The following is an 18,185-nucleotide window of genomic DNA, read 5'->3' on the forward strand; positions in this document are numbered from 1 at the left end:
TGAACTCACAAGCCATGAGATCATGACCTGAGCTGAAGTCGGACGCTTAACCAACTGAGCCACCCAGGCTCCCCTCTTTGTTTTTTTTTTTTAATGTTTATTTATTTTGAGAGAGAGTACACACGCACCAGGGAGGAGCAGAGAAAGAGGGAGAGAGAGAATCCCAAGCAGGTTCTGCACTGTCAGCACAGAGCCCAACATGGGGCTCGCTCAAACCTACAAAATGTGAGATCATGACCTGAAAAGAAATCAAGAGTCAGACGTTTTACCAACTGAGACACCCAGGTGCCCCAATTAACTATTATTCTTACAATTTTCAACTTCATAGTAACACTGAAGGTTTTTAAAATATGAAAGTGGGACTTTTTTCAAATAACCTTCATCATATTTCAAAACCATGCTTTTAATATAAATTATTACTGCTTCTACATATAACTATATACTTTCTCCATTGATGTTGGTATTTGCATGAGACAAATACTCAGTTTGCATTTATTGATTGATCTACCTGAAGACTTTAACAGAAAGAGATGAATTCTAAAACAGGTTTAAGAACTGTCCTGTTGAATGCAAGGTACCTTTAAGTCAGATGGTTTTACACAGGTCACTTTTACAATCCATGAGTCCAACTAAAAATGTGTTAATTATTAAACCATTATGTATTATCTGGAGACCTGACACTGCAGATTGTGAACAGACAGCGTTTGTCCCTCAAGTTAAATCTAAACACCAATTGAAAAATGTAATTATCAAGAGATTTAAAAAAAAACAAAACTTTTTGTCTTAAATTTAGTAGAGAAAGTAGGATATCTCTTGTTTTGACTGGCATAAACAGGTCTATGGCCTAAACAATTGGTTTAAACCTTGTTTGAGATTCCTGCTTGTTTTAGCATGGCGGCGCTTGGAGTTCACAGAACTCTCCTTTTGGTAATTTCTCTGACAAAGTGTCTGGAGGGCACAAAACTGCTGGCAGACTTTAAAAAATGTGGTGACTTGGAATGTGAAAGTAAGTTTGTTTTTCTTTTTTGCCTTCTTTTCCTCTTAAACTGAGGTTCTGAAATGACATAATATGTTATTGTGGGCATGTATGATAGAAGTAAGCATTAATATCATTGAGAAGTATTTGCAGCTATAAAATATACTTCACTAAAAAAAGAAAATGCTAGAAGCAAAGCATTTTGTAATAGTTTTTAATATAAATATATCAAGGGGCAAAGATCAGCCTGATATATAAATATATCGAAAATTATAAAGATATTAATCCAGGCCTCAAAAACAAACAAATCAGCACTTTTCCTAGTTTTTAAGATAGCTATAATTGACTTATATTGATTTGTATTATTGTCTAAACTTTATCAAACAATCATTTCTGTGTTCATTTATTATGTAAAAATATTAAAATCAGTGTTAGGCATGCATAATTTTATTTATATCCTTGAACATTAAATTTCTCCTTTCTTTTACAAAGAAAAATTAATTTTCATTTTACTGGTTAAGAAGTTATTTTCTGTTATTAGCATTATGGTGCAAAAGGAATAGTATCACAATATATTACAATTGTTTTACATATATTCTATCTCTCCAGTATGTGAGAATTATTTTTAATTTGCAATATGTAAATTATAAATCCAAAATATTATTAGTAGAAATGTAAATAATTTATAAGTAAATTTTTATGAGTACACATTTTCCTTAATCATTTGGATATGCAATTTGATATCTAGAGATTTACTAGATGATGTTTTATAACAATAATAATCATTCTTTCCTTCTTTATTCTTCATCTTAGTTTCCTTAGGGCCAGACACCAAACATAGAAAGGAACATTCAAATTCATAGTAATTTATAACATTATTTTAACTTTAATTGTATGACTTAATCAAAATGTTTTACATATGTTAGTATAATTATAATAGGTAATATGTATATTACTTTATGTATTGAAGGGCTAGATCTAGTATATGGGGTTATGACCATTCATAATTATTGAGGGCCTATTATTTGTTGGGTCTGGGGGGGTAGGAGTGTATCCCTAAGAATAAAATGAAATGTCAGATAAATTTCTTGCCCTCCAGGAATTTTCATTCTAGTGACAGGTCAACATGAAAAAGTAAATATCAATACAGCATAAGAATAATAGGTAATATTGAAGTTCAGAGAAGGGCAGAACAGGATGGACCAATTCAGGATGTCTCATAGAAGAAGTAGAATATGAGTTGACCATGAAGAGAGACTGAAGAGTTTCTGAAGGAAAGAGCAGAAAGAAAAAGCTCAGAATATGGAAGGCAGATGTTGCAGTGCAAATAACCTCAGTGCAAATCTGGCTCCACCATTTATCAAGTGTGCGACCAACTTTCTAAGGTTTAAAGGATCATTTGTTAGATCGATACAAGATTATTGACCTTATAGGTCTGTTTTGAGGATTCAATAAAATAAAGATATGAAAGAGCTATCATAATGCCTAGAATATACTGTAGTCCCCTTTACCCATGGGTCACTTTCCATGGTTCTAGTTACCTGCGGTCAACCATGGCCCAGAAGCAGATGATCTTGCTTCTGACATACAGTCAGAATGTCAATAGTAGCCTAATGCTACGTCACAGTGCTTACCTCATGTACCTCACTTTATCTCATTTTATTTAGTCATTCTATCATCTCACATCATTGCAAGAAGAGTAAGTACAGTAAAATAAGATATTTTGAGAAAGAGATCACATCACATAACTTTTATTTTATTTAAAAAAATTTTTTTAATGTTTATTTTTGTGAGAGAGAGAACAGGGGAAGGGCAGAGAGCACGAGAGAGAGACACAGAGTCTGAAGCAGACTCCAGGCACCGAGCTGTCAGCACAGAGCCCAATGCGGGGCTCAAACTCATGATTGTGAGATCATGACCTGAGCTGCAGTTGGACACTTAACCGACTGAGTCACCCAGATCCCCCAGCATCACATAACTTTATTATAGTATATTGTTATAACTGTTCAATTTTACTATTAGTTATTGTTTTTAATCTCTTACTGTACCTAATTTATAAATTAAACTTTATTATATGTATGTATACATAGGGAAAAACATAGTATGTAGGGTTTGGCCCTATCTGTGGTTTCAGACACAGAGGTCTTGGAATGTATCTCCCTCAAATAAGGGGGACTAACCACTGTAGTAGGTACCAGAAGAAAACGAATTATCTTTACCTTTCCTTCCTGACAAGATGGTAATAACATATTCCAGGGACAATGGACAGGTGAACTTGACTGTAAAGGAATAAGAGGAAGTCATTTTAAATAAGGAAGAGGAGCAGGTTATGGATAGCCTTGGACACCAAGCCAAAGAGCTTAGAATTTATTCTGTGTGCAGTGGGAAGTCAATGTAGGTTTTTGAGGTGATAAATGATATGAAGCAATTAGCATTTGGAAATACATAGGATATACTGGAGGAGGGCAAGATGGGAGGGAGATAAATAACATTTTAATTTAAATTGTGTGTTTTTCTTCACATGTTTACATAGCTTTAATAAGCAGAGTCTTAGCCATGAAGGATTACAGAGGACCTGACTGCCGATACCTGAACTTCACTAAGGGAGAAGAGATATCTGTTTATGTTAAACTTGCAGGAGAAAGGGAAGATTTGTGGGCAGGAAGTGTAAGTATCTAGTCTTAAAAACTGAATGTAGAGTAAATGACTAGCTTGCACAGAAAAGCTGCTTTTCATCTCTAAAGGAACTTTAATAATTTCAAAGCACTTTACGTATATAACATATATGTAATATATATTTAAAATATTTATTAATTTAAATATTTAACACATTTAAACAAACGAAAAATGGTCATGTTCAGTCTTGGTTTCAGAATTTCTATAAAAGTAGTGTTTTGGGAAGGCAGTTTGGTTGGGATAGAGAATTTAAGAGTGCCTTGAAATTATTTTTATGTAGCAATGCATAGTTTCTGAACTTAGGTTTTATATTTACTTGGAGAATAAAATTATTTTAAAAGTGCCAGCGGAGATTATGGGACATCTAGGCAACACCAACGATAATGAAAAGATGCTATGGTAAGCAATTTTACTCCCAAGCTGAACAAGCATGACCCACCTGATGCACACATCATTTCCATTTTTTTTTTTAAACATTTATTTATTTTTGAGACAGAGAGAGACAGAGCATGAACGGGGGAGGGTCAGAAAGAGGGAGACACAGAATTGGAAGCAGGCTCCAGGCTCTGAGCTGTCAGCCCAGAGCCCAACGCGGGGCTCGAACTCACGGACTGCGAGATCGTGACCTGAGCTGAAGTCAGACGCTTAACCGACTGAGCCACCCAGGCGCCCCCATCATTTCCATTTTGAATATGCATCAGATTTCTCTGTTGTGTAGCCTTTGTGATCACTATTTGAAGGAGAAGATTCTACTTGGATCTATCCTGCTTTTTTAGCAGCAGGGGCTGTATGACTGAACGGCTGACTCTCAATGGCCAGAATTATTTGGCTTCTGTAGTTCCCAAGATTCCTTACTGCTATAGTCCTTTAAACATGCCAGTGTATGTCTTTGAACACATTAGAGGCAACCAATGCAGCTGTAAGAAAAATGACACAGTAGGTATCATAAGAGAAAAAGAAAGCATTCTTTCTTGCTTACTATGTATGAGAATGATAGTTCCACACAAAAGTGGCATGCAATGTGTAGAGCCAGGGTGAAGTTTCAAGCATACTTAGTTTTGTGCATTAGGTGATTAACCCAGGCAGGCAGCTGTTTAAGAGACCACACTATGGAATTCACCCACAGACTGTCAGTTTCCAAACAGCTGCCGCAACTGCAGAGCTGGAGAATCACAGTTGAGATGTAATGGTGCTGGATGAAAGGGCCAAAACACGTTTCAACTTTGCCCGGGATAGGAAATGGGCTAAGAGTGCTGAAACCTTCACTCTCAGGGGACATCCTACATGTAATTAAACTGGATTAAGAAGATCTCTGCTACCAAGGTAGCCCCAGAAAAGTTTTATGGAACCAAATCCTCCCTGGAGGACTTACAGATCTTTGCTGTATTGATGAATCCATCTTGGCCCTTCAGAGTTAAACATCTTACTTGATTCTGTTATCCTAAAAAATGCTGAATATGTCACAGCTCCATCTAACTTGGCTACTGCCACCATTCTTCTGCCTTTTGATAGCCCATGTTTACTAGTGTAAATCTGTGGTCCACCTGGATAAGGAAGGTCATTAACAAACATAAAAAGGAAGAAAATGAGTATGTAGGATGGTTTTCCCTCTGAAGTTTAAAAAAGTGACATTTTACAACTTGGCTCTTTGTTCCCTCAAATTAATACTATTGTCTTGAATAACAGGCACATCTGGCTGGCTCAGTTAGTAAAGCAGGTGACTCTTGGTCTTGGGGGCTGTAAATCTGAGTCCCACATAGAGTGTAGAGATTACTTAAAAACAAAATCTTTTTTAACTGAAAGAGATAGAGGGAGAAAGAGAGAGAGAGAGAAATGGGGAAGGGCAGAGAGAGAGAGAGAGGAAAAGAATCCCAAGCAGGCTCTGCACTGTCAGCACAGAGCTTTACGTGGGGCTCGATCCCATGAATTGTGAGATCATGACCTGAGCTGAAATCAAGAGTCAGACACAGGGTATTCACTTTTGAATGCCACTTCTGTGTAAAGAGAGCTCCCATGGTATTCTTACTTTCTGATCTTATACTCTAATAAACTTTTGCCTGCTGCTCACTTAAAAAAAAAAAAAAAAAAAAGACAGACATTTAAACAGACTGAGCCAGGCACCCCTAAAAAGAAAATCTTAAAAAAAAAAAAGGAATATGATTTCACTTTCTTTTAGACAGCAAATGAAAGCCAATTAATGTTTGTGATTTAATATAGATGAAAGCCAAGGACACGGGACAAAATTAGGCCCAATAATTATTATTGCTTTGATAACTCTTCCTTGTTAATCTTAATTCTTCATTTTGGTAGAAAGGAAAGGACTTTGGATATTTTCCCAGAGACGCAGTCCAGACTGAAGAGGTGTTCATATCTGAGGAAGTTCAGATATCAACTAAAGTGAGTATTAAATAACATTTCAGGTGTTAATTGCATGTAAATTTTCTTGGCTAAAATAGTTTTCTGTAGTATAAGTGTCTATTGGTTAAGTATCTTGTATAGTGAATACATAAAATAGTTGGTTTGGGAACTCACTCTAAAAATAGTTTGAATATGTGAATAAAATTAGGTTAAGACAAAGTTGATGACAGGCATATTGCTTTCTGAAAAACTGACAGGCAGTAGAGTGTAGTAGTGAAGAACATAGATTCTGGAAGTAGACTGAGTTCAAAGCCTGACTATGGCTTTGTATGCCTTAATTTTCTCATCTGTAAAATAAAGATAATGATTATATTATGGTGCTACTTCACAAATTTATGGGGAAAGATGAACATAGGTAAAGTATATAGAACAGCATTTAGTAAGTGCTATATAAGTATTAGATATTATTACTAATGTTATTATCCTACTGGGACAAAATTTATTTCCCATCACTCCCTCTGGGTCTTATATCTGTGCAACCTCTTTTGCTATTGAGTTTTAAGTGAGCTCGATAATGTTGGATTTGATAATTTTGGGCTTGATAATGAGAAAGGGAATCAGAAGGTGACTTTTCATTTAATTTTAAAAATATTTATTTATTTATTTATTTATTTATTTATTTATTTATTTATTTATAGTTTTATTTTCAGTTATTTTGAGACAGAGAGAGAGAGAGAGAGAGCGCACAAGCTGGGGAGAGACAGAGAAAGAGGAAGAGAGAGAGAATCCCAAGCAGACTTCTCACTCTTAATCACAAACCATGAGGGGGCGCCTGGGTGGCGCAGTCGGTTAAGCGTCTGACTTCAGCCAGGTCACCATCTCGCGGTCCGTGAGTTCGAGCCCCGCGTCGGGCTCTGGGCTGATGGCTCAGAGCCTGGAGCCTGTTTCCGATTCTGTGTCTCCCTCTCTCTCTGCCCCTCCCCCGTTCACGCTCTGTCTCTCTCTGTCCCAAAAATAAATAAACGTTGAAAAAAAAATTAAAAAAAAAAAATCACAAACCATGAGATCATGGCCAGAGCTAAAATCAAGAGTCAATGCGCAACTGACTGAGCCACCCAGGTGCCCCCCAGAAGGTGATTTTTCAATATATGAGTCTGATTAGCCCATTTAATTCAGATTCTAGGCTAAGGCAACTCACCTTAAATAAAGTCAGTGTGAAGTGAGTCAACCTAGTCATGCAAACTGTCTATTATGTGGCTCTTTCCCAGCATAAATTCTGGGATTAACAGTCAATTTACTGTATAATTTCTGGTACTGTCAATTTTCGTTTTTGTTTTTAAAGACAGAATTCTTATTTATTTATTTATTTATTTATTTATTTATTTATTTATTTAAAAGTAGACTCCATGCCCAATGTGGGGCTTGAACTTATGGCGCTGAGCTCAAGAGTCACATTCTCTGCTGACTGAGCCAGCCAGGTATCCCTGATACTGTCAGTTTTATCTCCAAAATATATATGGAGTATATTGTCTACTCATCATTTTCACTCTCCCCATAGCCCTAATCCAAGGCCTCATCATTTCTTTTTTTTTTTTAATATGAAATTTGTTGTCAAATTGGTTTCTATAAAACACCCAGTGCTCATCCCAACAGGTGCCCTCCTCAGTGCCCATCACCCAGTTTCTCCTCCTTCCCACCCCCCATCAACCCTCAGTTTACTCTCAGTTTTTAAGAGTCTCTTATGGTTTGGCTCCCTCCCTCTCTAACTTTTTTTTTTCTTGCCCCTCCCCCATGGTCTTCTGTTAAGTTTCTTGGGATCCACATAAGAGTGAAAACATGGTATTTGTCTTCTTCTGTATGACTTATTTCACTTAGCATAACACTCTCCAGTTCTATCCATGTTGCTACAAAAGGCCATATTTCATTCTTTCTCATTTCACATAGTATTCCATTGTGTATATAAACCACAATTTCCTTATCCATTCATCAGTTGATGGACATTTAGGCTCTTTCCATAATTAGGCTATTGTTGAAAGTGCTGCTCTAAACATTGGGGTACAAGTGCCCCTATGCATCAGCACTCCTGTATCCCTTGGGTAAATTCCTAGCAGTGCTATTGCTGGGTCATAGGGTAGCTTGATTAGAATACTATACTGTGTGCCTGGGTGGCTCAGTCAGTAAGGTTTCCAATTCTTGGTTTGGGCCTCAGGTCATGACCTTCAGTTTTGTGGGTTTGAGCCCCAGATCTGGCTCTATGCTGGTGGTGTGGAGCCTGCTTGGGACTCTCTCTTTCTCTCTCTCTCTGCCCCTCCCTTGCTCATGCTGTCTCTGTCTCTCTCAAAAAATATATACTTAAAATACAAAAAATAAATATATACTTAAAAAATTAAAAAAAAAAAAATACTACAGGGGCGCCTGGGTGGCGCAGTCGGTTAAGCGGCCGACTTCAGCCAGGTCATGATCTTGCGGTCCATGAGTTCGAACCCCGCGTCAGGCTCTGGGCTGATGGCTCAGAGCCTGGAGCCTGTTTCCGATTCTCTGTCTCCCTCTCTCTCTCTGACCCTCCCCCGTTCATGCTCTGTCTTTCCCTGTCCCAAAAATAAATAAACGTTGAAAAAAAAAATAAAAAAAAATACTACAATAGGGGCGCCTAGGTGGCTCAGTCAGTTGAGCATCTGACTCTTGATCTCAGCTCAGGTCTTGATCTCAGGGTTGTAAGTTCAAGCCCCGAATTGGGCTCTGTGCTGAGCATGAAGCCTATTAAAAAAACAAAGAAAGGGGCGCCTGGGTGGCGCAGTCGGTTAGGCGCCCGACTTCAGCCAGGTCACGATCTTGCGGTCCGTGAGTTCGAGCCCCGCGTCGGGCTCTGGGCTGATGGCTCGGAGCCTGGAGCCTGTTTCCGATTCTGTGTCTCCCTCTCTCTCTGCCCCTCCCTCGTTCATGCTCTGTCTCTCTCTGTCCCAAAAATAAATAAACGTTGAAAAAAAAATTAAAAAAAAAAAAACAAAGAAAATAGAATACTACAATAGCCTTCTAAATGATTTCCTCATCTCTACATTTGCTCTCTTCAAATCATTCTCCAAAAAGGAATGGAGCAATGGATCTCATAAGAACAAAAACCAACCCCCCCCCAAAAAAAAATCAGATGCCATTCCTTTGCTTTACATCCATTTAATGGCTTTCTATTGAACCTAGAATCAAGCCCTGACTCCTCACCCTGGCCCTACTTGAGCTGCTCCTGCTCTCCCCTCGCTCACTATGCCCCAGGCCACACTCACCTATTGACTGTTCTTAGAACATGCCAAACACTTTCCCAGCCCAGAGACCCAAACAGGCTGTTGCCTTTGTTGAAATTCTTTCCCCCAAGTTTTTCACTTGGCTGGTTCTTTCTTATCCTTCATGTCACCACTTAAGCATCAGTGCTTCAGAGAGGCTTTCATGATTCTTGTGGAATTACTGCATCTTAACCACAGATTCCTGTTTATGTCCTCCATAGAACTTACTAGATTCATAATTACTTTGTTTCCCTTTTGTTTACTGTAGAATTTCAGCATCTAGAACAATGCAGAACACATAGTAAGTATACAGACACCCTACATTCTTAGGTCAAGTTCCCTGGGAACAGATTCTGAGGTAGACCTTTGCACTCACGAGGTTTCCTGGGGAAAACTCAGGAATAGCACCTGTGAGGGATCAAAAGAAAAAGCAGCTTTGGGCAGACAGAGAAGTTGAGCTGTGATGTAGTCGCAACAAAGGTCTCAGTTGATTCAAGGAATTCTGAACCTGGGATGGCCTTTCAGAATTGCACTGAATAGAAGCAAGGTGTTGGGCTTTTTCCCCCTTGCATTACTGGGTCATCTGAGGTAGTGTTACTTGGGCTAGGTTAGTTTAGTGTTTACTATAGACAGCTACTATTCCAAGCATTTCATTCATTTAATCCTCACAACACAACACCCCTATAAAGTAGGTACTGTCATTATTCTCATTTTACAGATGAGGAAACTGAGGCATAGAAAGGTCATATAATTCACCCAAGATCACAGAGATGAACTTGGCAGGGTCAGTATTTAAACCCAGATGGTTGGTTCCAGAGTCTGTTCTCAAGCACTTACTAGATTGCAGTGCCTAAAACATTGTAAAATGTTAATTTTGAAGTTTACTTTTTAAAAGTTCTGAACTGTATTCTCATTTCATAATGATCATATCCAAAGAGCAGCACATATCACTGTTTCATACCATGAGATTAAAAAATAACAATTTTGGGGTCCTTGGCTGGCCCAGTCAGTAGAGCACGTGACTCTTGAACTCTGGGTTGTGAGTTCAATCCCCACATTGGGTATGGAGACTATTTAAAATTAAAAAAAAAAATAGTAGTAATAATAATAACTTAACCATTTTTCTTCTTGATTATTTGGTTGTTCTGTGAGATGAACAAGAGGATTCCCCACCTCAACTGGCTATGTAATATTTCAATAAAAGAAGCCTAAATGTTTTAGTGCAATTAAAAAAAAAATTTTTTTTAATTTACATCCAAATTAGTTAGCATCTAGTGCAACAATGATTTCAGGAGTAGATTCCTTAACGCCCCTTACCCACAACCCCTCTAGTACCCTCTGTTTGTTCTTCATATTTAAGAGTCTCTTCTGTTTTGTCCCCCTCCCTGTTTTTATATTATTTTTGCTTCCCTTCTCTTGTGTTCATCTGTCTGTGTCTTAAAGTCCTCATATGAGTGAAGTCATATATTTGTCTTTCTCTGACTAATTTCACTTAGTATACTACCCTCTAGTTCCATCCACATAGTTGCAAATGGCAAGATTTCATTCTTTTTGGTTGCCGAGTAATACCCCATTATACATATATATATACCACATCTTCTTCAACGTTTTTATTTATTTTTGGGACAGAGAGAGACAGAGCATGAACGGGGGAGGGGCAGAGAGAGAGGGAGACACAGAATCGGAAACAGGCTCCAGGCTCTGAGCCATCAGCCCAGAGCCCGACGCGGGGCTCGAACTCACGAACCGCGAGATTGTGACCTGGCTGAAGTCGGATGCTTAACAGACTGCGCCACCCAGGCGCCCCTACCACATCTTCTTTATCCATTCATCCATCGATGGACATTTGGGCTCTTTCCATACTTTGGCTATTGTTGATAGTGCTGCTATAAGCATCGGGGTGCATGTGCCCCTTAGAAACAGCACACCTGTATCCCTTGGATAAATACTTACTAGTGCAATTGCTGGGTCATAGGGTAGTTCTATTTTTAATTTTTTGAGGAACCTCCATACTGTTTTCCAGAGTGGCTGCATCAATTTGCATTCCCACCAACAATGCAAAAGAGATCCTCTTTCTCTGCATCCTTGCCAACATCTGTTGTTGCCTGAGTTGTTCATGTTAGCCATTCTGACAGGTGTGAGGTGGTACCTCATTGTGGTTTTGATTTGAATTTCCCTGAGGATGACTGATGTTGAGCAGTTTTTCATGTGTCAGTTGGCCATCTGGATGTCTTCTTTGGAGAAGTGTCTATTCATGTCTTCTGCCCATGTCTTCACTGGATTATTTGTTTTTTGGGTGTTGACTTTGATAAGTTCATTATAGATTTTGGATACTAACCCTTTATCTGATGTGTCATTTGCAAATATCTTCTCCCATTCTGTTGGTTGCCTTTTAGTTTTCCTGATTGTTTCCTTTGCTGTGCAGAAGATTTTTATTTTGATGAGGTCCCAGTAGTTCATTTTTGCTTTTGTTTCCCTTGCCTCTGGAGACATGTTGAGTAAGAAGTTGCTGAAGGCAAGATCAAAGAAGTTTTTGTCTGCTTTCTCCTTTAGTATTGATGGCTTCCTGTCTTACATTTAGGTCTTTCATCCATTTTGAGTTTATTTTTGTGTATGGTGTAAGAAAGTGGTCCAGGTTCATTTTTCTGCATGTTGCTGTTCAGTTTTCCCAGCACCACTTGCTGAAAAGACTGTCTTCATCCCATTGGATATTCTTTCCTGTTTTGTCAAAGATTAGTTGGCCATACGTTTGTGGGTCCATTTCTGGGTTCTCTATTCTGTTTCATTGATCTGAGTGTCTGTTTTTGTGACGTACTGCAACTTTAACCAGGCCTCCATGCTTTACAGTCTCTGGTCTGTCTGAACTGTCATCATGTGCTGTGAAATTCCCGTCTCTTAAATCACCACGCAGCTGAATGTGCCTGTTCAGTGCACTCTTAGGAGAAGCAAGATTTTGTGGACATATATACATTTTCATCAGGAGTTTATTTTCAGAATATACTCAAAGCCTTGATTTTTTCATTTAGGTATATCATCGACCCTGAGCAGTCAGTTGTGATATAAATGTTTGAGGTTAGGAGATCTGATTTTAGTTTATGCTGTGTGTCGAGCTAGTTTTATGGTCTTGGGAAAATCAGTCATTCATTTTAAATGATTTAGGGAGGAATAAGGAATTTTAGTGTATTTATGTCAATCATAATTTTTTTTCTATTAGGAATCTGATTTTCTTTGTCTTCTTGGAGTAAGCTACACATTTGAAAATGAAGACAGTGATGGCAAAAACATATATCCTTATGAAGAAGATAAAGACCAAAAATTAAGTGTATATGAAAACGATTTTCAGACAGAATCTGGATTTTATTCAACTTCTGAAAGTATTTTGTTGGAAGATCAATTTCCAGCATTGGAGGCTCCTGAAGATATCAGAAGTTCTAGTGAATCAAAAGATTGGGAAGAAGTGGAAGCTGGAAGTCTGGAAGAGGATTCTATTCCTGAAGTGGTTCATATCCCACCATCCTCAACTGTGTCTGAAGTGAAAGGATGGTTTGGATTTGGAAGAGAACAAGATAAAGGAAAGACTTTTGAATCAGTTGTTGAACCTCTACAAGAAAGTTCATTTCCAAGCAGAAAAGTAGCAGGAAAAGATGAGAATGACCTAGAGGAATTAAATAATGATGAGCCCCAGACAGAACAAAATCAAGAACCAGAATCGGAATTCAATTCAGTGCCAAAGAAACAGTCTGAACTAGGTTCCATCAGTCCTCAAGCCACTGGTTGGTTTGGGGGTGGTTTTACAAGTTATTTAGGTTTTGGAGGTGAGGATACAGGGCTTGAATTATTGCCCGAAGACAGAAGTTCACCACTACAAGATGCTCCTAATTCCATACCATCTGAGGAAGAATCTACAGTTCCATGCACAGAAACATTAACAGAAAAAGAAGACACAATCATCAATGATAGCTCAATTCTCAAACCAAATTGGTTTGATTTTGGTTTTGGTATGCTAGGCTTTGTATATACCAATGAAGATAAAATTATGTCAGATGATGGAAAAAGTGAAGAAGGAAGTGGAGGAGATAAACATGAACATCTTCCAAAAAGTAAATTTGACCCTGAAAAGGAACAAGAAATAAAAACAATAAAAATTATAGAAACTGAAGATCAAATAGGGAATGAAAGAGTCTTAGAGAAAACAGATGATTCTGATACATTACCATATTTTAAAAATTTCTTATATAATTTTGACAATCCTTGGAACTTCCAGGACATTCCAAAGGAAACAGAATTGCCATCTCCCAAACAGATGCAGGATGAAAATAATGTAGTTGACAATGATGAAACAGAAGAATTTTCAGTTGAAAATTATCAAACAGATAATATGAAAGTTATGATGCTGAAAAGCAGATACAGTCAGTCAGGTTTGTATAAAAATATCTATTATGTAACTTATTTTTTAAACATAATTTATTCTTATAAGTACAAATCAGATTAAAAAAATCCAGAAATCCATGTTTCTCAGCATATTCAAAAGTCAATAATAACCTTATCAACTACCCTTTTATTAATTTCTGGTTTACTCTGGGAATTAGATCTTAGTATTATAAAATAAAATACCAAGGTAAAAAGAATGATTGGAGATACATAGATATTCCAAGAAGATCTTAAGATATTTTACAATAAATTTTAATTTTTTTCAAAGTAGTATATGTAAACAGGTTTTATATAAATAGTGCTAAGCCTATTTTTTTTCTTTTTTATACAAAAGCAACTTGTTGCTTCTGTCTACCTCTACTCTCTCCTCTGTCCCAGGGACAATAATTTTTTTTCTTTCTTTCTTTCTTTCTTTCTTTCTTTCTTTGAAGCAAATTTCTTTTAGTATTTATCTCTTTTCTAAATAGAATATTTATATTGTTCTGCTTTGATTAATTTTGACAATGTGCATTGACTTTCTATTTTCATTAATGAGGGTTTCTGCTCATTTACATTAACTTTTTAGCTTATTAACACCTTCCCAATATAACTATATTTGAACGGTTTTCTATCAATTCTGGGAGCTAAACAGAAAACTATGGAAAGGGGCAGAGTATCACAGGATACTTCTAGATCTAGCATCTAAGTATTTAGCAATTTCTATGATTAGAAACGTGGATTCTACTTTAAGTAAAGAATTATATAAAATGACTTTCTCACATTTCCATTCTGATGTCTCTCTGATGGACAGATTAGAAACTGCAAATATTGGCCAATAATACAGGAACAACTGAACCTTAGGATGATAGATAACCTTTCATAAGGAGATCAACAATGTTGCACACTCAGGAAACACATAATTTCCATTAGAAATGATTGATTTTCTTGAATTTTCAGAAGAACTATATGTTATTTCTTAATAGTCTCCAAAATGTGAGCTCTTAACTGAATTAATACCTTCAACCAGAATGTAGACTTATATTCTTACCCTTTGCTAAATGAGAAATGGGTACGTGTAATGCATGACTAAAAACAGATTGTCAAAGCCTAAAGAGGAAATGATTTTGTTCTACACTTGTTGGATCCTAAAGGAATATTTGTGAAAAAGCAGATAAGAGTAATTGAGAAGAATAAATGAGACTAAAATAAAGCAAAACAATATCAAAACAATATGAAATAAAGAAGATTTAAAATATAGATATATGAAAACATTTTAAGCATATTTATAAAAACTCCAAGGCATACTGAACATCACTTTAGTAGAATTTATTTATTATTTCATATAGTGATGCTAGGAGAACTTCTTTTTTTTTTTAAATTTTTATTTATTTATTTATTTATTTTTAAATTTATATCCAAGTTAGTTAGCATATAGTGCAATAATGATTTCAGGAGTAGATTCCAGTGATTCATCCTCTACATATAACACCCAGTGCTCATCCCTGTGTCTTCCTTAATGCCCCCTGCCCATTTAGCCCATTCCCCTAGCCACAACCCCTCCAGCAACCCTCAGTTTGTTCTCTATATTTCTCTATATTTAAGAGTCTCTTACGTTTTGTCTCCCTCCCTGTTTTTATATTATTTTGGTGAGAATTTCTAAATATGAAAACAGGAGATCAAACGAGAATAGGACATTTATGCAATTACAACTAATTTTGAGGGATTTTATGAAAATATTAGGAAATTCCTTTAAGCTTCTAAAAAAGATAGGTCATTCTATATATATAAAGTAGATTATTCCAAAATATTACGATATTAATTAAATGCAAAACAACCTGGGGTCATGTAAAATTTATTTATTTTTTTAATCTTCCTTCCTTCCTTCCTTCCCTCTTTTCGAGAGAGATAGAGGGCAAGCAGGGGAGGGGCGAAGAGAGAGGTAGACAGAATCACAAGCAGGCTCTTCACTGGCAGTACAGAGCCCCATGCGAGGCTCAAACTCATGAAACATAAGACCACGACCTAAGCCAAAGTCAAGAGTTAGACACTCAACTGACTGAGCCACCCAGGTGCCCTTAAAATTTATTTTAAAAAGGTAATACTAAAAGGATTCAGATAAATCCATAGGCCCTACTTTCTGGCTATTGGAGAAACAGCTATAGCAGCCAATATTTTTAGATAATTTCAATAACTTTTAGGAAATACCAAGTGAAAACTTGTGTTAATCAGAAAGATTGCATTAAAAAAATGAATCACTGGATCTTAAATCAATATTTATGAAAGGCTGAAACCTGAGATAATCAGATTTACAGAAAAACTAATATACTGATATAGGTATTTACAAAACACATAAATTAGGGAAGTTATTTATATTGCAATATTAACTATTTTACAAAAGGACTCCAATTGAACTTGTTTAAATGAATTTTCCAAGTATAGCTAAATATAAAACGTTCTTCATTATGTTATTTGACTTAAAATTCTGTTTACAAACAATTGTAAGAAAGGCATATCTGTATCTAATGTAAATCCTTCTTAAAACATGTTTATTTTGAGAGAGAGAGCATGTGTATGTGTGCATAAGCGTGCACAAGTAGGGGAGGGGCAGAAAGAGTGGGAGAAAATCCCAAGAGGGCTCCTTGCTGTCAGCGCTGAGCCCCATTTGGGGCTCAATCTCACTAACCAGGAGATCATGATCTGAGCCAAAATCAAGAGTTGGATGTTTAACCACCTGAGTCACCAAGATTTACACATCTAATATAAGTCCTAAAGCTTTGGTTTAAGTCATGTGAAAATAATACCCTGAAATTAATTTAATTAATTTAATTAAAAGATATTATGGGAAGTATTCATTTTTCTTAACATATGTATTTATTTTAAATGCAATTAAAACAATATATTAAAAGAATTTAAACACATACAAGTTTCAGTGTAATTAATAATAGACTAAGCCTTTTTTTTTCCCCCTAATGCCATTAAACATCATTGTAGATCACTGAATCCTGCATTTACAACAGTCCCATTGTATTCAGGTTCCTGAGCTGATTGCTCAGTTTTAACTTTTATGTCCACAGGTAAGAGTAAGTTACTGATTTGTGTTTGCCTACTTGGGACTTTCATCTTTTGAACAAGGCTAAATAAGTGACAGCACCAAAGTGCCATGTTAAATTCATAATTGAAAGAGCAATAGACACTGAATAATTGTCTTATTATAAGCAATAATACTGCTTTTCAGAACTGCACTGATACTTTCCTATCCTTGTCTTAAAAAATAACCGAGCATCTGACTCTTGGTTTTGGCTCAGGTCATGATCTCATAATTTGTAGGTTTGAGCCCCGCATCGGGCTCTGTGCTGGCAATGCAGAGCCTGCTTGGGATTTTCTTTCTCTTTCTGTGCCCCTCCCCTGCTCATGCTCTCTCTCTCTCTCTCTCTCTCTCAAAATAAATAAATAAGTGTAAAAACAAAAAAGTAACTGAGAAGTAAATCCCACATTTTACCTGAATACTTTAGGCTAGGAATGGTTAGAACTTTTTTCCCTTTAACTCTGATTAGTTAATTCAGTCAAATGATTGGTTTAAACTATGTTTGAAAATTGAATTGTCTTAAAATAAATGGCTATTAGTATGCACATGAATATATGATGCAACAATACAAATGTGGTAAACTTTGACATATATGTTTCAAATTAAAAATTTTTTCTAAATTAATTTTGGGGAAGGATAATCCTTTTAAATGTTTATTTTTGAGAGAGAGAGAAAGAGAGAGAGAGAGAGAGAGAGAGAGAGAGAGAGAGTGTCCTGCAAGGGGGGAGGGGCAGAGAGAGAGGAAGACTAAATCCAAGGCAGGCTTTGTGCTGACAGCAGAGAGCCCAATGTGGGGCTAGAACTCAAAAACTGTGAGATGGTGACCAGATTCAAAGTTGGATGCTCAACCAACTGAACCACTGAGGTGCCCCAAGGATAATCCTTTAATTAATTAACTAACTAATTAATTAGTTTAACATTTATCTATTTTTTAAAGACAGAGAGGGGCAGAGCACGAGTAGGGGAGGGGCAGAGAGAGAGGTAGACACAGAATCTGAAGCAGGCTCCAGGCTCTGAGCCATCAGCACAGAGCCCGATGTGGGGCTCAAACCCACAAACTGTGAGATCATGATCTGGGGTTGACGTTGGATGCTTAACTGACTGAGCCACCCAGGCGCCCCAGATAATCCTTTTAAAATGAAGGTTCTCAAAAGACATGCATATATATTTTCATTATAAATTTGAACTCAGGTATATTATCATTGAAAGGTATACACATTTAAATATTTAATATGTAGCATAAAATCAGAAAAATCAGGAATATTTTAATTAAATCTCTATTAGCCTTCTTACACTGAAATGCAAAACTTATATAAATTTTTTCTCTGACAGTACAGATTTATGACTTCTGTAAAAAAGCAGTGAGAAGATTTATAATTTCTTGAATTCCCTCTCAAATTTAGGA

The 18,185-nt window shown here is 36.7% G+C and overlaps 1 protein-coding gene across 6 annotated transcripts in view; it reads left to right on the top strand.

Annotated features, from left to right (window-relative positions):
* Positions 1–688: 688 nt before the first annotated feature.
* MIA2 (MIA SH3 domain ER export factor 2) overlaps positions 689–18,185 on the top strand; it is a 111,967-nt gene continuing 94,470 nt past the window's right edge. For 4 of the 6 annotated variants that reach the window (XM_040477001.1, XM_040477005.1, XM_040477002.1 and 1 more), the window contains exons 1-4: positions 689–1,006; positions 3,510–3,643; positions 5,963–6,049; positions 12,500–13,703. In XM_040477001.1, coding sequence (XP_040332935.1) covers positions 892–1,006; positions 3,510–3,643; positions 5,963–6,049; positions 12,500–13,703 — 1,540 coding nt within the window. In that variant the 5' untranslated portion in view covers positions 689–891. The remainder of the gene's footprint in view (positions 1,007–3,509; positions 3,644–5,962; positions 6,050–12,499; positions 13,704–18,185) is intronic. The other 2 variants (XM_040477003.1, XM_040477004.1) reach the window with 1 other exon arrangement.

Source organism: Herpailurus yagouaroundi, unplaced genomic scaffold (genome assembly GCF_014898765.1).
Source record: "Herpailurus yagouaroundi ecotype Mexico unplaced genomic scaffold, PumYag 141, whole genome shotgun sequence".
NCBI classification, from domain to species: Eukaryota; Metazoa; Chordata; class Mammalia; order Carnivora; family Felidae; genus Herpailurus; species Herpailurus yagouaroundi.